Source organism: Palaemon carinicauda, chromosome 15 (genome assembly GCF_036898095.1).
Source record: "Palaemon carinicauda isolate YSFRI2023 chromosome 15, ASM3689809v2, whole genome shotgun sequence".
Lineage (NCBI taxonomy): Eukaryota > Metazoa > Arthropoda > Malacostraca > Decapoda > Palaemonidae > Palaemon > Palaemon carinicauda.
The window spans coordinates 77,321,323-77,345,592 of NC_090739.1; the positions used below are offsets into that span (position 1 = coordinate 77,321,323).

Below are 24,270 nucleotides of genomic sequence, written 5' to 3' on the forward strand. Positions count from 1 at the left end.
CGGGGAAAAGGCATACACGTCGATGTTGTCCCACCGTTGTTGGAAGGCATCTTGCCAGAGCACCTTGGGATCCGGGACTGGGGAGCAGTACAGCGGAAGCTTGAAGTTCAGTGCTGTAGCGAACAGATCCACAGTCGGGGAACCCCCCAAAGTCAGGACTTTGTTGGCTACTAGATGATCCAAAGACCACTCGGTACTCACTATCTGAGATGCTCTGCTCAGACTGTCGGTGAGCACATTCCTCTTGCCTGGAATGAAACGTGCCGATAGTGGAATCAAGTGGCCTTCGGTCTATCTCATTATCTCTACTGCGAGATGGGATAGCTGCTTTGAAAAGGTACCTCCTTGCTTGTTGATGTAAGCCACTACTGTGGTGTTGTCGCTCATCACCACCACAGAGTGACTCGCCAGGTATTGTTGGAACTGTTGAAGGGCCAGGAATATGGCCTTCATTTCTAGCAGATTTATATGGAGGCACTTTTCTAACTCTGACCACAGGCCTGAGTTCCTGTGTTGCAGAACGTGGGCCCCCCACCCTTTCTTTGAGGCGTCCGAAAACAGCATCAAATCCGGGGGGAGGATGAGAAGATCCACTCTTCTTCGTAGGTTCTTGTCTGTCACCCACCACTGGAGGTCCGTCTGTTCCACAGGACCCATAGGGATCATGACGTCCGGGGAATCATAACCCTGATTCCACCGAGATTTGAGTCGCCATTGGAGGGATCTCATCCTGAGGCGATCGTTGGGAACTAGACGAACCAATGATGAGAGGTGACCGAGGAGACGTAACCACGATTGGGCTGGAAGTTCTTCTCGTCTGAGGAAAGGGCTTGCGACCCTCCACAGCCTTGCTATCCTCTCGTCTGATGGGAAGGCTTTGTGGAGATTGGTGTCTATGATCATGCCTAGCTGATCATGCCTAGATATACCAGTCTTTGAGTGGGAAGCAGAGAGGACTTCTCGAGATTTACCATGATCCCCAGATCTTGGCAAAGTCCCAGAAGTTTGTCTCGGTGTCGAAGAAGGGCTGACTCCGAGTCTGCTAGGATCAGCCAGTCATCCAGATAACGGAGGAGACGGATGCCGATCCTGTGTGCCCACGACGATATTAGGGTGAACACTCTGGTGAAAACCTGTGGTGCTGTGGAGAGACCGAAACACAGCACCTTGAACTGGTAAACCTTGTTGTCTAGGCTGAATCTTAAGTACTTCCTTGAAGACGGATGGACTGGGATCTGGAAATACGTGTCCTTCAGGTCCAGTGTACACATGAAGTCTTGCAGTCTCACTGCAAGTCTGACCGTGTCTGCGGTCTCCATGCTGAACGGAGTTTGCTTGACAAACTTGTTCAGAGCTGAGAGGTCAATGACTGGTCTCCAGCCTCCAGACGCCTTCTTTACAAGAAAGAGTCGACTGAAGAAGCCTGGAGACCCGTCGAGGACCTCTTGGAGAGCGCCCTTCTTCAACATGGTCTGGACTTCTGCCCGAAGGGCTTGCCCCCTTGCCGATCCCATGGCAAGGGAGCTCAACGACACTGGATCCGCTGTCAGGGAAGGTAGAGATGTTGTGAACGGGACGCGATATCCCTGACTGATTACGGAAATCGTCCAGGAATCGACCCCGAGTTGCTGCCACCTGTTTGCGCAACTTTGTAAGCATACCCCACTGGTGGACATGCAGGGGGACTGCCAATCCTAGAGTTTGCATCCTCGGCCGCTCCCTCTAGGATTCTTTCCTCCCCTGGAGGACTTTTTGCCTTTCTTGTCCTTGACAGGAAAGGGCTTAGACACCACTGCCTTCGCTGCCGTTGTCGATTTCGTGGTCTTGGTAGGACGTGGCTGCTGGGGTGCTAGAGGTTTATAGGGCTTCGATGTTAGAGCCCTATGTAGGAGAGAGTCCTGGCTGGACTTCCTCCACCTCTCAGCGGCGGGGCAATGGCGAGGGTGCGCGCGGGCGCGCGGACGAGCGGACGAGCGATGGCGCGCAGGGGGCAAGCTGGAGAAAGGTGAATGTTCGCGCGCGCGCGGGCGTGCAGGATCCGGCTGAAGAGCCCGTGCGGGCGATGATACCGTTGGGCGCGCGTGCAGGAGACACATCTCTTGCGCGCGGGCGCGCATGAGAGCGCACATCAGGCTGTGAAGATGGGCATGGACGAGCCCTGGCGCGTTGGCGAGCGCTGAGGCGAAGGAGAACGGTGGCGCGCATGGCGCGCAGCAGGTTGAAGGGGCGATCAGGAGAGCACTGGCGCGCAGGTGAGCGCTGGCGCGCTTCAACAGGAACCTCCTCCGTAGATGAGCGCTGGCACGCAGGTGAGCGTTGGCGGGCAGGTGAGCGCTGGCGCGTAAGGGACATATGTGCCAACATGCGCATACGCCGTTGTTGCCCCGAAGAGACCGTTGCCTGTTTCACAACATGATGTGTGTGCCCACAGCGCGTCAGCAGCCAGGAACGGCGACGGCAGGTCAGCAGGTCTGACGGGTGGAAGGTCGACGTGTCCTTTGTAAGGACGACCTTCCACCGAAGGGGATCACGAACGATCTGCAGAGAGGTCCAGGGTTGTAGCTGGGAGAGTCGGAGAACGATGGCGAGGTTCCTCTGCGGCGGACTGCGGAGACGATGAACCGAAGAGGCGCCTCCTCACACCCTTGTGAGGTGAAGGAAGGCCTCTACGGCAAAGAGGAAAGCGGGCTTTACGCCTTATGCACCCTCTGGGGGCCGTGGGGTCAGCAGTCCTCCGAAGAGGAGTCTCTGTGAGTGAACTCCCCCGAGGGGGAGAATCAACGGCAGGAGAGACCGTTGGACTTAGTTCCTCCCTCGAAGGATGAGCAGATGGAGGAACTAAGCCTTCAGCTACAACAGGTAGATCAGGAGCAGAGGTCTGAGATACCACATTGGAAGCCTCTGCCACCACAACGTCAACGATAGATAAAGGATCAACCTCTGCCAAAGTCGGCGATTGTTTGACAGCGACCCCCAACAGGATCATGTCAAACAAGGCTTCCTTGGAAGGCAAACCCTCAAGCCCCAAGGAAGACCAAAGCTGAAATAAATCATTATTAGACATATAAAGATTTAAATCCTCCCCCGGGGGAGGAGCTGCTGCCTCGCTATGGGAGGCAACTCCCTCTCCCGAACCCCGAGATCGGGTAACAGAACTATGGCCTACGCTACCACTCAACAGTTTCTCGGAAGAAACCGATCGAGCGGGAGCTTCGGAGGAGGTTTGGGCAACGGATGAAGAGCCCTTGGGATTTTCTCCTTTCAAAGAAACCTTCGAAGGAGAAATATCCCGTTTGGACTTCTTCTTCCGTCGCCGAGAAAACCTTTCCCACTGGGAGGTAGACTACTCCCTACACTCACCACACTTACTATTTCTATCACACCGCTGGCCCCTACAATAAGGACAAAGGGTGTGAGGGTCCGTATCAACCGCCGACATAAACGTGCCACAAGGGCGGTCGGGTAATCCAGGACACTTTCGCATGATAGCAGAGGCCCACTTCAAACACGCCTGTAAAAGGAAAAGCAAAAAGCATTAAATGGCTGTCAGAAAGGCGAGGGTGAAAGCGGACACGTCCGACTACCACCCGAGCCGAGAGCAAAGTGAGCTCAAGCACAGGTGTGTGTGTGGGGGGGGGGGAGCAAGCTACCCTCCCTACCCCCCGCTAACTAGCGGTGGGGTAGTAAACCCTCGTTAAAATTCTAATGGCTCGTCATTTCAGCTACGCCAAAAGTAATAACCCCTATTAAATAGCATGGTTTGTATGTCAGTTACAGAACAACTAGGAATATGGCAATTAAAAATTTATAACGAAGTGTTAACATCCAACAGGGTAGTTACCTGTTGGAAGCAGGGAGGCAACTGATCCCCGCTGGCTGACTGACAACTCACTTAGAGAGCGGCTGGGACTTTCTTTTTAGGGGGTTGGTGTTGGTGGGAATGTATGATTAAAAGACTCAGGTTTGTATAGTTAGGAAAGGTATAAATTTGTCATTTGTTTCTACACAAAATACAAATCAACATCCTTTACATAAGAGATACATCCTTAGGCGGGAGGAAGCCCTTGTTCCAATTGGCTGGAACAGTTATCCTAGGAACTTGAAACCAGTGGTTTGACTATACCAGCAGCTCCAAGGCCCTGCCTTTAAGGGTTGTTTCTGAGCTGAATATCTCTGTGTTATACACCTAGCATAATCTGTAAATGGAATTGAAGTTCTTTGAAGACCTTTGATAATTTTTGGGTTTACAGTACTTGGATACATCAAATTCCACTCGCAAGGAGAGTGAGGAAAAAGACTTCCATATATCAATACAGAACAGCTACAATCTGAGTGATCTTACCTCTTAACCAGATCACATCCAGTTGGTGAGGTTCTAGATGTTGTAGCCCCAAAAGAGGGGGAAGATTAAAAGGAAAAGAAAAGGCAGTCGCTCTTTTCTTTCCTCCCTTACTAACTCGTAACATCTGCCCTCAATTAAAAGTTAATGGTCCTCTGAGAGGAGCCAAGGCATTTAAACCACTTGCTATACAGCTACAACAGGTCCCTAGGAGAAAGTATCTGGCATCTGCTGTCTTCAAATGCCAGCTTGGAGTACCTGCACTACAAAGATTGTTTTTGAAAGCCTGAGAGCCAACTATGCCTCTGATGTTATGAGCTTTTATTCGTGTTCCTTCCGTGAAGGAAACTGAGGAAGGAGAAAGAGATTGTGAGATCCCTTCTCTAAACCAGAACGAGATCGTGTTTCTAGAAATCCTCTTCTTAGTTCTACCTGTGCTAAAAGACATGTTTTGCAGGCTAGGTCTAAATAGCACTTGTACATGAAGTAGTGCCCTCACAGGACACAGTAACAGCTGACCAAGATGATTGATTACCTCACTAAGACTCGAGATCTGAAAATTTAAAAACCTTGGATTGAGTTTTGGCTAAATGTTTGGTACAAAAGAGAGCGAGACTTGCCTCCACACCCTTGAATTTGTGATGTTAAAGAAGAGACCATGAGCTTACCAACTCATTTAATGTATGCTACAGCAAGCAGACGCATCGTTTTAAGGTAAGGTCTCTGTCAGACGCCTACCGTAATGGTTCAGGGAAACTAAAACTTATGTTCCAGGCTAGAGGTCTCACTTCAATTGGAGGGCATCTGCTCAAACCTAAGCATAAAGATTTCCTGGCTCAAGAGGCTCAAGGCTGAGTGATAACCTTTTACTGCTGAAATGGAGCAAAGCTTCTCCTTGCGAAGGTATATGAAAAAGTCAGCGATCAATGGTAAAGTGGCTCCGAGAGGAGTGACATCTCTCCCACGACACCAATTACAGAAGAATGCCCACATGGCTTGGTATACAGCTGTTGAGAAATTGCGGAGGTAGGCAGACATCTCTTTTACAGTCTCGCGTAAAACCTCTCCCTGAAAGGAGATGCCGGATAACCTACACGCATGAAGCCGGAGGGAGGAGACAGTGTTGTGAAAGATCCGCGGATGGGGTTGGCATACCAGGTCAGGAAGAGGAAGCCACTCCCTTGTTTCTGCCATCAGAAGTAGAAGGTACGAGTACCATTCCATCAGTGGCCATTTCAAAGCTAATAGTGTCATTTCGAGGTTGGGTGTTGCGCGAACCCAATTCAGTAGGCTCCATATCAGGCAAAATGGTGGAAAATTAAATACAGCAAGGCCATCCCAGCAGTGATGGAATGTGTCCTTGATGCAGCTTCAGGATCTGGAACTGAGGAGCAGTACACTGGCATTATGTAGTTCAGTGAGGTTGCAAGTAGATCTATGGTCTAAACCGCCACAGTCAGAATCCTTCACTATCCTATGACACAAAGACCATTCGGACCGAACTATTTGTCTCCTCGCTTGAAGAAAAGAATTTCCACCAACTCGGCCAGGATTAGCCAGAGCTGCCGAATACCATTGGCATCTGCCAACGCCAAAACTAGAGTGAAAACTCTCATAAAGACTTGAGGATACTCTGCCGGCTACTGTCATCCTTAGGTACTTCCTGGAAGATGGATGAATTGGGACTTGAAAGTAAACATCCTTCAGGTCGATGGTGATCATGTAGTTCGAGGGCCTGATTGCTTGCCTGACCATTGCTGCCATCTCTTTCTCAAACATGATTTGGAGCACACGCGTTCAATGCCGAAAGATTTATGACTGGTCTTTATCGTCCAGACACCTTCTTTACAAAAAAAAAGAGTTGACTGAAGAAGCCTGGAGAGTCTTCCTTGATCTCTTGGAGAGTGCCCTTCTCCTGCAGGGCCAGGACTTTCATCTGACTGCCTCTCTTCTTCCGGGCCCAGGGGTTTAGGACAAGCCAGTTGTGAAGGAATTCCATCAGAATCTTCTAAATCGAAGTCAGGGTCCCCTGCTTTAGAAATCATCCTGGTTCAATATCCCGAGAGGGGTCGTCTTGAATAATAATCTCTCCCCACAACTCTAATGGAGGAAAGGGAGCGTGAAGGAGCAGAAGAGGTGTCCCTAGAGAATTCTCTAACATGGTAAAACAGAAATGTGCTTAGGCATCCTAGGATCTGTGGGGCTAATAACTTAGGAAATGTTTTCCAGTCCTTGCTCTCTCTCCGTCTGGAAGTGGTTGTCATTGGAGAGAGATGGCTTGAAGGGTTGTCATGGTCCCTAGGAACGTCCTTCGTTTCTTTGGGCGTTCCCTTCCAACTTTCTTTCTGGATCTCTTGAGAGTTGGGGAGAGGTCAGAATGAAATTCTATAGACAAAAGAATGATCTCTCTAGGAGAGAGAGACCCCTATGTAACCTTACTCATGTATCTCCTTGGTGAGGTGTTACCGACACCTTATTCAGAATTCTTTTCCTGGACCGCAATTTGATTTGTACTAGTCACTAGTCAGGATTGAACTCCGAATCTGGTCTGGGTGGTCTGGGATCCGATATCAGTGAAGCAATAGGAGAAGGGTAATCTATTCACTTGGAAGTCTTAAGCATCAATGGAGAGGCTGCTTGCTTAGCCTTCTTCTCAGAAAAGAAAAGTTCCAGTGACCATTTTTCAGCTGGATGCTTAAGATAATGTTCAGAACAGGATCTGGGGTGTCATTCTAATTTAGAGAGAGAAGCATTGAACCATCCTGACCTAACCATTGAGAGGCTACCAGAGTATGGAGAGACGTGTCTAGCGCTCTTTGAAACAGTTTGCTTGGGAAGATTTTATAAAGCAAGCCTAGCATGTTCTGGAGTGGTGCACTATGTATGTCTAGGGGATGACTACCTAGATCTCTCTGAAGAATGTCTCCTAGCGTGTTTCAGTGTGACAAGTCTTGCGCATTCAGTTGAAACGTCCCAAGCAGGTTCTGGAGTGTCACCTAGTGCAATTCAAAAGCACACGCCTGGACCGTTCAGAGAAGGATCTGGAAGTTCTCCAGGAAGAGTGTAAAGCGAGTTCAGGGGAGACACGTCCTGAAATGCGTCTGGAGGTTGGCGAGTCCCATCTGAAGGGTCACCTTCTCAACCAGTAGGGGTTGGATGGCGAGGCCTGGGGTAAGGCTGCTCAGGATGAAGTATGTCCAGGAATAGGACTAGAAGGCGAGGCTTCCTCTACAGTAAGCTGGAGTGTTGATATTGTGCGAGCAAGCAGTTAGGATGTAACTGAAAGGCACGATGAATGCAACTAAACTTTATTGAACAATCATCTAGTTTATATAAAGCGACTTGCGAGTAAGACCATCACAAAAAAAAAAATTAAACCTGAACTAGCATGATAACATAAGTTGGTCAATTTCTAGTGTAGGGAAGAGCGAGTAATAAGATAAAAAATCAAAGCTGTTACAGTGTATGAGCATGTATGAAACAAGTGTGGTACAGTATACAGCGCACATACAAGAAACTTCTAAAGGAGAAGCACATCTGAAAGAAATCTCCTCAGAGGTTGAGGCACACTCTGAGGAAGTGCCCCTGAAAGGTGCACGCAGGGGTAAAGGGTTGATAGTTGGTAGTCTCTCGCCTGAAATCTGAAATCCCAAAAAAGGAAGCTCATTATGCACATTCTGGAGATGATCTCGAATGAAAAGTGCATCTAGGAGAGGCTCACTTAGAATGAGGAGCGCTGTCTAGAAGAGGCCAATCGGGAAGTTTTCCTGAAAAAGAAACCCTCTTGTCTTGGAGAGCGTGCAGAGGATGGAGACAGGTAGGATTGCCTACAAGAGGCTACCCTACGATCCCCCTCTGAAGAGAAAGGGTCTTGCAAAGGTCAAGACACAGCCTTCCGTGAGGACTCAGAGAGCTCTAAGGGAGGAGACATACTTGAAAGGCAAGGGTTAGTCACTAGCTCATCCATCCCTCTAAATGAAAAGAGCGTTGGGAAACTCATCTCCTGCCACAGGTTCTGAAGGGACCGAAAAGGTAAACGGTTTCTTGGTTGACACCAGATGTTCATTGACTAAAACTATACGGACTTCCTGTTGCTGTCTTTCTGCTAGGGCCTGCTACAGCTTGTCCTCTGAAGGGAGCCCTTCCATCCCCAACTTGGCCACAACAACTGTAACACATCTGAGATCTGTAGACATGAAGCCTGCCTAGGGGAGGATGTCCCACCATTTTTACCAAGGGAAACAGAAAGGACCTTTGTGCCTCTAGGATTTACCTTAGGTTAACTGGCCACTACTCTTACTTGATCAGGAGGAGACCGATTAAGAAGAGTTCGAAGGAAGAGTAGCAGGGGTCAAGGAAGCAAGTAGGGATTACTTCGACTTTCAGGAAGATCCTGAAGATGAAGAATCCCTTTCTGACTTCTTTCTCCTCCTGCCATACATCTCTCATTGAGAGGGTGGTCACTCCCTACATTCTATACAAAGTGACTCCTGAATACAAGCGTGCTCTCTCCAAGCAGAGCATGCACGGAGAGGGTCTACAACCACCGTACTCATAAAAGTACCACAGGTCTTTGGTGGTACTCCAGGGCATTTCTGCATTTCAGAAGGCATTAGTAGCTTCAACACAAACTCTCAAAGTAAAACACAATGAAGAGAGAAAAAGCAATACCAATGAAGTTTCTAAAATTCCCAGCCAGAGAACATATGCTCTCAATGATGGTTGATAAGTTGTCAGTGAGCCCTGCCCGGTGGCCTTCCTACTACCGACAGGTAACTACTCTAACAGTCGTTAACACCTCGTTATAAGTTCTTAATTGCTGTAATCCTAATTTTGCCGTTATCTTTCTATGAAAAGGATGTTGATTTGTATTTTATGTAGGAACAATTAATAGACAATGTTCAGTATTATCACAATATGAAAGATTTGTGCTAGATCAGTTATTTCTTCTATAAAAAAAAAAAACTGCTCACTTTATAAATATTGTATATACCTGCTCAGTACAAAAATATCTGATGACATTGGCATGTTGATCACTTTCTCGAAGAAGATCAACCTCACGATCTGCTATGGAAAAGCAGCCCGGAAGGACCCGCTTTACAGCAACACAACGACCATCAAAAGTGCCTCTGCAGAGAAACAAGAACAGGGTAAATATAAATATTATAAAGTTACTTTTCATTGACTATGGAAAATATCAAACTACTCTAAAAATTAGAAAAGACTATGAATGTCTTGAAATGCAACACAGTGATTTCAATAAATTACTTAATAATAATCATATAATAAAAGTTAATTATGATATACAAAGGAAAATTATCATCTTCAAGAAAAACTAGCATTTCCTGAAACTAAACAAAGGCATAGGAATAAACATTTTACAATTATTAATATTAGTTATACAGGTAGTCGTCAACTTGTGACCTATGCGACTTACGAATGTTCGACTTTAAGAAATTTTTTTCCACTGTGATGTCACAAGTATGCTGGAGATGGTACATTAATAGGACAAACATTTCCTTGGAAATAACCAATTTTTTTGTAAAAATTTAACTAATTTATCTTGCCAAGTTAGTATTTTCTTTTACTGATGATATACAGAATCCATTTTCAGTAAAAAATACATTATTAAAAGTTTTAATATCTGTCGAGTTCATATCATAGGTCGGGTGACATCATATTACCAGCGGAAAGCGAGCAGGAAATAGAGTGATTTCCTTCCAATAAGCTAACGATTAATATTAGTATTCCCGTTATCGAAATATTAACTATACAAAGTATTTCGTGAGTCTGTATTGGTTGTTATGAGTACTGTACTACGAACAGAAAATTTAACTCTACGCTACTTTTATTTCTTCTCTGATAATAGATCAATATTTAGTTAATGGAAGTACACTTATAGGAAAAATATTTTCTTTGAAATAATATATTTTCTATTACATTAAAAATGTTATTTTCATTAGTAAAATAAATTTTTGAATATACTTACCCGATGATCATGTAGCTGTCAACTCCGTTGCCCGACAGAAATCTACGGTCGGGATACGCCAGCGATCGCTATCCAGGTGGGGGTGTACACAACAGCGCCATCTGTGAGTAGGTACTCAAGTACTTCTTGTCAACAAGAACTCAATTTTCTCCTCGGTCCACTGGTTCTCTATGGGGAGGAAGGGCGGGTTCTTTAATTCATGATCATCGGGTAAGTATATTCAAAAATTTATGTTACTAATGAAAATAACATTTTTCAATATTAATCTTACCCGATGATCATGTAGCTGATTCACACCCAGGGTGGTGGGTGGAGACCAGCATGCATGTTAACAAAGAAGCTAAGTATCCCGTATTTCATTTTATCAGTTATTCAAAATAACAAACATAAAATAAATAAGTACCTGGTAAGGAAGTCGACTTGAACTATTACTCTGCCTTTTTTAAGTACGTCTTCCTTACTGAGCCTAGCGGTCCTCTTAGGATGCTGAACGACTCCTAGGTGCTGAAGTATAAAGGGCTGCAACCCATACTAAAGGACCTCATCACAACCTCTAACCTAGGCGCTTCTCAAGAAAGAATTTGACCACCCGCCAAATCAACCAGGATGCGGAAGGCTTCTTAGCCTACCGTACAACCCAAAGAACAACAATAAAAAGTATTCAAGAGAAAGGTTAAAAAGGTTATGGGATTATGGGAATGTAGTGGCTGAGCCCTCACCTACTACTGCACTCGCTGCTACGAATGGTCCCAGGGTGTAGCAGTTCTCGTAAAGAGACTGGACATCTTTGAGATAGAATGATGCGAACACTGACTTGCTTCTCCAATAGGTTGCATCCATAACACTCTGCAGAGAACGGTTCTGTTTGAAGGCCACTGAAGTAGCAACAGCTCTCACTTCATGTGTCCTTACCTTCAGCAAAGCAAGGTCTTCTTCCTTCAGATGAGAATGTGCTTCTCTAATCAGAAGCCTGATGTAGTAAGAAACTGCGTTCTTAGACATCGGTAGAGAAGGCTTCTTGATAGCACACCATAAAGCTTCTGATTGTCCTCGTAATGGCTTTGACCTTCTTAAATAGTACCTAAGAGCTCTTACTGGGCAAAGTACTCTCTCTAGTTCGTTCCCCACCAAGTTGGACAGGCTTGGGATCTCGAACGACTTAGGCCAAGGACGGGAAGGAAGCTCGTTTTTAGCCAAAAAACCGAGCTGCAAGGAACATGTAGCCGTTTCAGAAGTAAAACCTATGTTCCTGCTGAAGGCGTGGATCTCACTTACTCTTTTAGCTGTTGCTAAGCACACGAGGAAAAGAGTTTTTAATGTGAGGTCCTTAAAAGAGGCTGATTGGAGCGGTTCAAATCTTGATGACATTAGGAACCTTAAAACCACGTCTAGATTCCAGCCTGGAGTGGACAACCGACGTTCCTTTGAGGTCTCAAAAGACCTAAGGAGGTCCTGTAGATCTTTGTTGGTGGAAAGATCCAAGCCTCTGTGGCGGAATACCGCTGCCAACATACTTCTGTAACCCTTGATCGTAGGAGCTGATAGGGATCTTACGTTCCTTAGATGTAACAGGAAGTCAGCAATCTGGGTTACAGTGGTACTGGTTGAGGAAACTGCATTCGCCTTGCACCAGCTTCGGAAGACTTCCCATTTAGACTGATAGACTCTGAGAGTGGATGTCCTCCTTGCTCTGGCAATCGCTCTGGCTGCCTCCTTCGAAAAGCCTCTAGCTCTTGAGAGTCTTTCGATAGTCTGAAGGCAGTCAGACGAAGAGCGTGGAGGTTTGGGTGTACCTTCTTTACGTGAGGTTGACGCAGAAGGTCCACTCTTAGAGGAAGAGTCCTGGGAACGTCGACTAGCCATTGCAGTACCTTGGTGAACCATGCTCTCGCGGGCCAGAGGGGAGCAACCAACGTCAGCCGTGTCCCTTTGTGAGAGGCGAACTTCTGAAGTACCCTGTTGACAATCTTGAACGGCGGGAACGTATACAGGTCGAGATGGGACAAATCCAGCAGAAAGGCATCCACGTGAACTGCTGCTGGGTCTGGAATCGGAGAACAATACATCGGGAGCCTCCTGGTCATCGAGGTAGCGAATAGATCTATGGTTGGCTGACCCCACAGGGCCCATAGTCTGCTGCAAACATTCTTGTGAAGGGTCCACTCTGTGGGGATGACTTGACCCTTCCGGCTGAGGCGATCTGCCATGACATTCATATCGCCCTGAATGAACCTCGTTACCAGCGAAAGCTTTCGATCGTTTGACCAAATGAGGAGGTCCCTTGCGATCTCGAACAACTTCCTCGAATGAGTCCCTCCCTGCTTGGAGATGTAAGCCAAGGCTGTGGTGTTGTCGGAGTTCACCTCCACCACCTTGTTTAGCTGGAGGGACTTGAAGTTTATCAAGGCCAGATGAACCGCCAACAACTCCTTGCAATTGATGTGAAGTGTCCTTTGCTCCTGATTCCATGTGCCCGAGCATTCCTGTCCGTCCAGTGTCGCACCCCAGCCCGTGTCCGATGCGTCCGAGAAGAGACGGTGGTCGGGGGTCTGAACAGCCAAAGGTAGACCTTCCTTGAGAAGAATGCTGTTCTTCCACCACGTTAGAGTAGACCTCATCTCTTCGGAAACAGGCACTGAGACCGCCTCTAGCGTCGTGTCCTTTATCCAGTGAGCAGCTAGATGATACTGAAGGGGGCGGAGGTGGAGTCTCCCTAACTCGATGAACTGGGCCAGCGAAGAAAGTGTCCCTGTTAAACTCATCCACTGCCTGACTGAACATCGGTTCCTTCTCAGCATGCTCTGGATGCATTCTAGGGCTTGATTGATCCTTGGGGCCGACGGAAAAGCCCGAAAAGCTCGACTCTGAATCTCCATACCTAGATAGACAATGGTCTGGGATGGGACGAGCTGGGACTTCTCTATATTGACCAGGAGGCCCAGTTCCTTGGTCAGGTCCATAGTCCATCTGAGATTCTCCAGACAGCGACGACTTGTTGGAGCTCTTAAAAGCCAGTCGTCCAAATAGAGGGAGGCTCTGATGTCTGCCAAGTGAAGGAATTTCGCAATATTCCTCATCAGTCTGGTAAACACAAGAGGTGCCGTGCTTAGGCCAAAGCACAGGGCTTGGAACTGGTACACAACCTTTCCAAAGACGAACCTTAGGAAAGGTTGGGAGTCTGGATGGATGGGGACGTGAAAGTACGCGTCTTTCAGGTCTAACGAGACCATCCAGTCCTCCTGCCTGACCGCTGCTAGGACCGACTTCGTCGTCTCCATCGTGAACGTCTGCTTGGTGACAAAAGCATTGAGAGCACTGACGTCCAGCACCGGTCTCCAACCTCCTGTCTTCTTCGCTACCAGGAAGAGACGGTTGTAGAAGCCCGGGGATTGATGGTCCCGGACTATGACTACCGCTTCCTTTTGTAGCAAGAGCGACACCTCTTGTTGCAACGCTAGCCTCTTGTCCTTCTCCTTGTAGTTGGGAGAGAGGTTGATGGGAGATGTAGCTAGAGGGGGACTGCGGCAGAACGGAATTCTGTATCCCTCCCTTAGCCACTTCACAGACTGAGCGTCTGCACCTCTGCTCTCCCAAGCTTGCCAGAAGGTCTTGAGTCTGGCTCCCACTGCTGTCTGGAGAGGAAGAAAGTCAGAACTTGCCTTTTGCGGACTTGGAACCCTTCTTGGATTTGCCACGGTGACTGTCGGCACGGGTACCTCCTCTGCTGGAGGTTCTGCCACGAAAGGGCGGGATGAACCGAGTTGCAGGAGTGTCTACTGCTGCAGGGCGGAAGGGTCTAGGCACGGAAGGTAAGGTTTTAGCCTTACGTGCAGAAGATGCCATCAGATCATGGGTATCCTTCTGGATAAGAGAGGCAGCCATCCCCTTAATCAGCTCCTCCGGAAACAGACACTTGGAGAGAGGAGCAAACAACAACTCTGACTTCTGGCAAGGAGTGATACCAGCCGATAAGAAGGAGCAAAGATGTTCTCTCTTCTTGAGCACTCCCAACACGTACGAAGCCGCAAGTTCACCAGACCCATCCCGAATGGCTTTGTCCATGCTAGACATGATCAGCATGGCAGAGTCCCTATCTGAAGGGGAAGTCTTCCTGCTTAAGGCTCCCAAACACCAATCGAGAAAGTTGAAGATCTCGAAGGCACGAAAGACTCCCTTCAACAGATGATCCATATCAGAAAAGGACCAGCAGATCTTCGATCGTCTCATAGCCAACCTGCGGGGAGAGTCAACCAGACTTGAGAAGTCGCCCTGGGCAGAGGCAGGAACTCCCAAGCCGGGTTCCTCTCCCGTGGCATACCAGACGCTCGACTTGGAAGCAAGCTTGGTAGGAGGAAAGATGAATGCAGTCTTTCCCAGTTGCTTCTTGGAATGCAACCACTCTCCCATAACCCTCAAAGCTCTCTTAGATGATCGTGCGAGAACAAGCTTGGTGAAGGCAGGCGCAGCAGACTGCATGCCCAGAGCAAACTCGGAGGGAGGAGAGCGAGGGGTTGCAGACACAAACTGCTCAGGATACAAGTCCCTGAACAAGGCAAGGACTTTACGAAAGTCTAAGGAGGGAGGCGTAGACTTGGGCCCTTCAAAGTCGGAGTGTGGCTCATCCAAGTGTGCAGCTTCGTCATCTGATACTCCATCATCCGAAAGCTGAGTAGGAAGTGGCAAAGGCAGAGCAGAAAGCTGAACGGCTGAATCCGGCAGAACGGGTGCATGCGTAGCTGCGGATCCAACATCATGCCGCTGCTGGTCAGTCTGCGAGCTGGCAACAACAAAAGCAGAGTGCTGGTGCGTGGGTGGGGCTGCGGTGGGTTGCGGAGCATGCTGTATGGTATGCGGAGCATGCTGTATGGTATGCGGCGCATGCCGCATGGGCTGCGGAGAAAGCCGCATAGTGCTGGAACCCGGCAGCTCAACAGCAGCAAGAACATGCGTCTGGCAGGGAGGACTGCGCATCGGTGGTGGAGCTCTCACAGGTGGAGTGTGGGAGCAGGCAGCCGCAGTATCTGCTGAGCGCACAACCTCGGCGGGTTGTAGGTTAACAGGAGCAGTGTTAACCTTCTCAGCATGATACTCCTGCATGAATGCCGCAAGCTGAGACTGCATAGTCTGCAGCATGGACCACTTAGGGTCTACCGTGGTTGGAGCAACAACAGACGGAGCAGAGGCCTGTTGTGGAACCACTCTACCTCTCTTGGGAGGTGTGCAGTCATCAGATGACTGCAGCGAGTCCGAACTGACCCAGTGGCTACACCTGGGCCGTTGGACTCGCTCGGAAGGGACCTTACGTTTGAGCGGTCGTGAGACCTTGGTCCATCGTTTCCTCCTGGAAACTTCTTCCACAGACGAGGAATGTAAGGGCTCATTCGTCTGTTTGTGGATGGGACGATCTTGAACAGATACGTCCGCAACCACTGAGGATACATCCGTGCGCCGATCAAGGCCTGCCGAACCCTTTGGTCCTTCGACATTGCTTCTCCCCTGGGCTTGGGAGCTTGCAAGAGGTCCCGGACTGGGAGGACGACTGGCACGCACAGATGTACCCTCATGCGCAACACTGACACTGACACTTTTCACATCACTAGCACTGATAACACTTCCCACTGCACTTTTCGCTTTCAGCTCTCTGACATCTGCCAAGAGCTGATTACGGTCATTAGCCAATGACTCCACTCGGTCACCAAGAGCCTGAATGGCACGCAACATATCCGCCATGGATGGCTGAGCACTAGTAGCAGGTTCGGGAGTCACCACCACAGGGGAAGGAAAAGGTTGAGGGGCATGGGGAGAGGAAAAATCCACAGAGCGAGAAGAACTCCTCCTGATTCTCTCCTTCTCTAACCTACGTGCATTTTTGAGGAATTCGTTAAAATCGAATTCCGAAAGCCCAGCGCATTCCCCACATCGATCTTCCAATTGACAGGATTTACCCCTACAATTGGAACAAACGGTGTGAGGATCTATAGAGGCCTTCGGAAGACGCCTAGCACAAGTCCTAACACTACACTGCCTGTATTTAGGGACTTGAGACTGGTCAGACATCTTGAATTTAGAAGTAGTCAAGGGGGAATTCCAAAATCTAGCAAAGTTCGTTAACAATTAATCCAAATTAATTCCAAAAGCTTGCTAAGCTAATGATAAAGCTTCCTGAATAGCGAAGGCTAAACTCTAGAGTAAATACATCACCAAATCGTGAACAACAACTCCAGAATCAACAGCGTATCCAAGTAGGTCTTGCCGGCGGCACGACAGAGGAAAAATTGAGTTCTTGTTGACAAGAAGTACTTGAGTACCTACTCACAGATGGCGCTGTTGTGTACACCCCCACCTGGATAGCGATCGCTGGCGTATCCCGACCGTAGATTTCTGTCGGGCAACGGAGTTGACAGCTACATGATCATCGGGTAAGATTAATATTGAAAAAATTAAAATACTTTTGCTTGGTAAGTTAGTATTTTCTATCATTTCACGTCACATGTCTTATGAAGTTTTTTTGGCAGAAAGCGTGCTGGCAAATAAAAGGATTTTCTTTCAGTGTTTTACCGAGTAATCTTATTATTTCCATCATCAGAACACAGAGCAACGATATCAAGAGTTTCAGTCGTCTGTATCAGTTGTTAGGAAAATGGTACTAGGTAGTGGGTTGGCCAGGGCACCAGCCATATCTATTTCAGAGAAACAATTAATATCGAGATATTTAAGTTTTTAGTTTATAAAATAAGCTGTATTTCTGTTTAAAAAAGTTTAGATAACATACTGCGCAAGAGACAACTCATAAGAAGTTGCGTCATGCTCCTAGAGTAGCGGTGTAGGCTACGAGTCTTGAAGGAAAACATAGAACACTTATAGTAAGTACAGTTAAGCTGTACTGTAGTTATATTACTGTACATATATTACAGTAATATATAGTACAGTATCAGTGAGTATTAGGTTACAGTACAGTATTACTAGATAGGAACAACTTTTGTTAGACACAACAGTAAGGGGATAATGATGACTAGGTAAACTTTACCTTAGCACTCATTTTGTACTGTAACCTTACTGTGTCCAGTACGTAGTGTACTGTACATGTGTGCAAATGTACTGTACACTGTACATATGATTATAAAGTCTTTTAGAAACAAAATTAAAACAATATTAGACAGTATTTACTGTGTTAATCATCAGCTCTATCACCCGCTTGTGACAAGGGGAAGTGACCTTTTAGATAAGGAATTAGCCCACCCTAATGTAGTGTTTATTCGCGAAAATTCACTTTTCGCGCCTATGTCTGTAACCTAACTATCGTGAATAACGAGACTTGACTGTACTCTGATTAACACATACAGATACACCTAGACTGCCAAATATCAATCACCTATGGGGATAGAATTAAGGGACAACAAAATGGCTGAATATATTCGACACAGTCCATGGCCTACTGACTATTGGCTATGATGTTTATAACACAAATTTCGCTATTCTATCATGGAAAGCTACTTTTATACTATAATTCAGCAAGCATTGTGGAAGGGTGAGGTGTGTCCCTTCTGGAGGCAATATTGAGGTAATTTTTTTCCTGGTATCAGATGAATAGCCAACACAACAATAGGTGGAGACCTCATGCTAGCATATCAGCAGAGTCCCTTTCCGTCCCACCAGTCTCTAAACACGATAAAAATACAAGCAAAAATTTTTCAACCGCTTGCACCCATTGCAAAATAGGACCACAACATCTCAATGCATGAAAAGACATTTCTTCATACTCTCATGACCTCAACAGATCATAGGTTGCTAACACTTATCCAGACAAACGGCTTGTATGCACATAGGAAAAAAAAATGTTCCTTGTAATTTTTACTCATGCCATAAAACAATATTGAATCAATGTTAACTCACTGAAATACAAAAGTCCCATCACAGCCTTTTCCAAGAAGCTGCTGTGGGTCAAACACTATCTTTCCTACACGAATATTCCCATTGTCAAGTTCTTCAGCTGTTGCAGTAACACTTCCCTTGGAACTTCCAGAAGTTGCCGAACCCTGAGACCACATACGACCCGAAGACATTTCTCGAGTGAGACGTGCATAATCCCTTGCCTGTAATAAGATGAAAAGCAGATTAATATAAGTATAAGTTTCCAAACTAAACAAAAAGTAAGAGAACCTACAAGTTAAAATATCCAAGAACTTCAGAAAATAAAATATAGCATAAAGCAATAAACAATTATAAAAAAAGTACATCAAATAATAATACTGGCTATATTTCCTTCAAAGGCAATGTTAAATGTAATCTAAAAACCTATATTTCTAATGGTTAATGTATCTTTCTTCCTGACACAAAATTTTCTTCTGCGTGACCCAATAGAGCTCATGCTAGCAAACCATCCAACCCTGACAAAATTATTGATGAAGCAACAAGTTTTCCAAAAGAAATTTTCTTATCTTTTAATGTTGCTTAATATAATTCAATATGCCCCTCAAAGATAGAGTTATCAAATTTTGCCAAGGATATTAAAGATCTGAATTAAAGCATGACATTCTTCTAGATCACTCGGAGTCATTGAAGTGACTGGGTCAGAGGGCCATGGTTTCTCTGAGATAGAGGGCACCAGTCTAATATTTTAGGAATTAAGTCTCCTCTCCTTGGATAAGCTTCCTCAGCTGCACCTCCGAGTCAAAAATGGAAATGAAAAAGAAATATCCTTCCATAAACATAATTACACTTCAAGGAAAAATTAGTCTGACGAAAGCTTTTGAACATCTTTGACTCAGGATATTCTAAAGTGAGTTGTATAGTAACTCTAAAGGCAGGAAAAAGTTCTTGTTAGCGGCCTAAATCAGTGGCATGGCTAAAGATTATAATGTATAGTCATTCAATGGAAATCAGCCATCCAAAGAGCTTGCATTTATACTCGGCAATCTATGATTTAGTTACTAGAGGGGAGGGTGAGGTAGCCTTTTCTGAAAAAGACAAGAACTGGGATCTCTACGGTCGAGTAAATCTAATACGGATAGAAGAACTGGGATCTCTACGGTCGAGTAAATCTAATACGGATAGAATTTCAGAAACAAAATGATAGAGGGCCATAGGACACTGATTCTGAGTAGCTTGTTTCCTTTCATGATTTGCAGCTTAGGTCAATCTATCTGGCATATTCTTTACATATTCTCCTCTATCCTCATACACCTGACAACACAGATTACCAAACAATTCTTCATCACCCAAGGGGTTACTGCACTGTACTTGTTCAGTGCCACTTTCCTCTTGGTAAGGGTAGAAGAGACTCTTTAGCTATGGTAAGCAACTCTTCTAGGAGAAGGACACTCCAAAATCAAACCACTGTTCTCTAGTCTTGGGTAGTGCCATAGCCTCTGTACCATGGCCTTTCACTGTCTTGGGTTAGAGTTCTCTTGCTTGAGGGTACACTCGAGCACACTCTCCTATCTTATTTCTCTTCCTCTTGTTTTGTTAAAGTTTTTATAGTTTATATAGGAGATATTTATTGTTGTTACTCTTCTTAGAATATTTTATTTTCCCTTTTTCCTTTCCGCACTGAGCTATTTTCCCTGTTGGAGCCCCTGGGCTTATAGCATACTGCTTTTCCAACTAGGGTTGTAGCTTAGTAAGTAATAATAATAATAATAATAAATGGCTCAGGTCCTTTGATCATTGGTTTAAGTCCTTTAATATGAGGTAGCTCAACTTCTTGGAGGATGAGATTCATTTCTTTGATGAGAATCAGTTTTAGCTCATTTTTAAAAGAATGACTTAGTTCCCTTTATGAGCAGCTTGAGTCCTTCAATAAGCAACTAAGTTCTTTAGATAAAGAACAGCCCAATTTATTTCATTATTTGAGAAAAAGCTCAGCTCCTCATATAAGGAGCATCTTAGCTAATAAAACAACAAATGGTTCCTCGGATAATGAATGCCCTAGCTCCTCAGATCAGGAGCCTAAGGTCCACTGATGCAGAGCATCTTCATTCCCTTTAAGTACAGTGCCTTACCTTCCTTAACCCTTTCAGTATGGATTTACCAATACAGTAGGGTCCCGAATTATGCGAGAATTTGGTCGATCAATGACCTCGTATAAATGGAAATTCGCATATTTTGAAACACACAAATAACAGAAATAATTCCATTAGGGCCATGGCAACCAGCAACTTGCCTATTCAAACGTGTATACTACCCATTTCCAATACTTTCTATGTACTATACTGTATTTTCTATGCTATCAAATTATTCTTGTAAATACATCAAACATTTGTTATACTTTAAAGTTTGGAAACTTGAAAAATGTTAAAATTACAACCAGGATGGGTGTAAATACCATATATTTCCCGTTATAACAAGACCTAAAATACGGAGAAATTTTAATAAGTTTTTCATATCTATTGTATAAGAAATCTGGTGAATAGCACAACCATCACTGTATAGACTGGCTTTTGTTGTATTATTGAAAATCCTAAATTATCAAAATAAAGGAGATTTTATATCATACGTTTCCTAAACACGTCAAAACGCACAGTACAGTAAAAAATGACGACCATTGTTTTGTTTACGTTTATCTCGGATCATAAGAAGAAACGAACATATTTATACATCTGTGTATAGGTTAGTTTTTGTATGATGATTTTGTTATTACCAATGTTGTTCTGCTTAATTTTTCTTAAAACTTCGAAATAAATGAAATAATGTTTTCCTTTATGACGCCTCCTGAAACGGAAACCTTCCATTTGTTTACTGTACGCTCCATCTTCGATCATAATAAACAAACGAACGTATTAAACATACATGATCAAAGTGATAACTAATGATATTACAAACATTTAGTAAACATTATGTTATTACAAATATTTTACTTACCGTATCCATATAAATTCCTAAATTCGTAGCAAAGCTGGAAATTTTTTTTTCTTATGTGTTTAATCAACAATAGCAAACTGCCGCTAATGACAGAATGATAATTTACGATAATTCTAAACTGTTACGAAAGATAATTGTCCTTTCCATATCCAAAATACTTTTCCTAACTTCAGTTATAGGTCAACTTGTACCTACCTCAATTATGAAACCATATGGAAAAAAGGTAAAAGAAGAAGAAAGTACTATGCCGATTTTTAAAGTCATCGAACAATTAGGTTACCGCTATAATGTTTGGTGAGAGAGAGAGAGAGAGAGAGAGAGAGAGAGAGAGAGAGAGAGAGAGAGAGAGAGAGAGAGAGAGAGAGAGAGAGAGAGAGAGAGAGAGAGATAATGATGGTTTTAAATGTACTAAACAATAAATATGATGGGTTATAAGACATTGGTGATTATGTAATATTAACTGTATATGGTTTGAATAAGTTAAGAAATGGTATAAACAATTCTTTGTTACTGTATTCATACACGCATATTCTTGAGAGCGGAAGCTAGACATCAGCTGGTGTGATCACAGCCAAAAGTAAAACAAAAAGAAGTCAGCAATACTCAATTTTTAAAACACACCCGAAATTTAAAAACATAAGTACATGTTTTATTATAATGCAATTGACTATTTAAAGAATAAACATTTTCTGGAATAGAATGGTGTTTCCTAAAAAGTAGAGGTTTGCTGACGAAATCAGAGGCCATACTTTAAGCTACGATTGAAATGGATGCATACACGGTAAATTTTTTCGTTTCGTATTTAATTGACACTTTTTAAGAAAACCTATTTTGGTTTCTTCATCTATATGTAAGTATTGTATAACACCAGAGAGAGAGAGAGAGAGAGAGAGAGAGAGAGAGAGAGAGGAGAGAGAGAGAGAGAGAGAGAGAGAGAGAGAGAGGAGAATCAGCTGTTGTAATCGAATGCTGTGTTTTTGTTTCTTGTACTACCTGAAACGAAGAATTGATCGCCACAACTAACAATAGTCATGCTAATTTCATTATTAAACTCAAGTTACAATATGTGAACCAAGATTTTATTTTTTACAGAGAGAGAGAGAGAGAGAGAGAGAGAGAGAGAGAGAGAGAGAGAGAGAGAGAGAGAGAGAGAGAGAGAGAGAGAGAGAGAGAGAGAGAGAGAGAGAGATTTTATACCAGAAAACCTCAAATCTCTCTCTCTCTCTTTAGTCAACAGACCATGCTCAAGGCCAAGTGGTAGCCTTTGACAGCTGCAAATGAGAGGAAATTCTCTCAGCGAAGGAATCATCGATCTGCGCTAGACTTGCTCCAACTGGAAAGATATCCCTTCGACAATAAAAATTGGAGAAGATGGCTCACTTTCCCTGGTAGACAGCTGCATATGACTATTGCATGTATCCAGACATCACCTTTGTAGTGCCTCGCAAAAAATCTTTCATTCAGCAGAGATGCTGGATAGCTTCCACCCATGAGGATCCAATGACTTAAAGGACTGTGGTACTGTACCTCTGAAGGTGAGGCTGACAGATGAGCATGAGATACCAGGTATTTTTCTCAGGGCCTCGACCAAATGAGCTTGCAAATCGTGATACCTTACAGCATATGGCCACCTGGGAGCCTTCAGGGTCATACTTAGTCCGTTAGAAGTTGTCTCCTAATATAGCCCATAGATCTCAAAAGGAACACAGAACACAGGGAGATTCCTCTTCTGCTGGGTGGCAAACAGGTTGATCCCTGGAGAGCCCCTCAGTGAACATTCTCCACTACACAAGTAGGCAGGTACCGCTCTAACCCTACAACCTGTCCCTGGCAACAGTGTGTGTCTGCTAGTACATTCCTCTTGCCTGAAATGTACCTTGCTGAATATTCTACGGTACGAAACACCAACTAAATGTGCATCTGCTTGATCAGCTTATGGAGAAGGTGCGAGATCATGCCACCTTATTTGTTGACATACTGTACGGCACTTCAGTGGTCTTGTCACTACTCAACTATACTAAGTGCCTCCTCAAACATTCTTGGAATGCTAGGCAGGCTGCTTGAATTTATAGGACATTGATGTGCCGATGCTGCTCTCCACCCCTCCTTTGTCGTATCGTAAGCACATAAGCATCGGTAGCACATGTAAGTGATGAGGGAATACAAGAGGTGATAGACTTCTTCAGTGTCTTCTTGGGTGTTGGCAAAACTGAAATTATAGAACGCTTGGCTCTCTTCCTCCCCTTCAAAGAATACACCTGCCACTGCCAAAGAATCCTTGGCATACACCCGGCACACAGTCAGTATTGCAAACAATCATGCTCCCTACAAGAGGCACAGAAAGTGTGGATCTACAGCCAGATTGGCCATTGAAAGGGTTGCAGCACCCATCCTTTCTTCACAAGTACGAATCTCCTTCACATCCATTCACCGATAGCAACATCAAATGTTCACTTGCTGCGAGAAAAAAAAAAAAAAGATAAAAAATTTTGTTTAGGGCACAACAGTACATCCGTACATGTTACGACCGAAGATAAAACAAACAGCGTCTGACATGGAGGGGGGATTCTCAGCAGCACTCATTGCCTGATTTTAATGAATTATAAAGTCGTTCCAGCTCTGCTGAAGACATTTCCCTATTCTAATGGAATAAAGGTTTGTATAAGTGTAGGAACAATGAGATGTCAAAGTACAGAGAAGCTAACAACACTTAACTCAAATACTACATACCTGTCTGTAGAGCAAAACTCCAATTCCTCCCATACCAAGAATGAGGACAATTACTAAAAGATTCAGTACATCTGCAGTTAACCATAACCACAGAACATGTAAAATAGCACCCCACCATCGAATGACAGAGCCTGATGTCACAAAACTAATATTGAATCGCTTCATCTCATCTAAGCCATCTGAAAATTTTTTAAAAAGTATTTGAATAAGTAATACAGTACCTAGTATGAAAATGCAATTAATTATATTTATTAAAAATGTATTTAAGGCTTGCCAAATTGCTGTATTGCACTCAAATTGCAATATATGGCCATTTCCTATGTTCTTTATTCCTTAGCATATTGTACAATCA

The 24,270-nt window shown here is 44.7% G+C and overlaps 1 protein-coding gene across 2 annotated transcripts in view; it reads right to left on the bottom strand.

Annotated features, from left to right (window-relative positions):
• Window positions 1-24,270, bottom strand: part of Ire1 (serine/threonine-protein kinase/endoribonuclease Ire1) — a 388,825-nt gene that overhangs the window by 125,936 nt on the left and 238,619 nt on the right. For both annotated transcript variants that reach the window (XM_068388550.1, XM_068388551.1), the window contains exons 10-12: window positions 23,919-24,097; window positions 18,222-18,421; window positions 9,333-9,468 (exon numbers count right to left, since the gene is read on the bottom strand). In XM_068388550.1, the coding sequence (XP_068244651.1) occupies window positions 9,333-9,468; window positions 18,222-18,421; window positions 23,919-24,097 (515 nt within the window). The remainder of the gene's footprint in view (window positions 1-9,332; window positions 9,469-18,221; window positions 18,422-23,918; window positions 24,098-24,270) is intronic.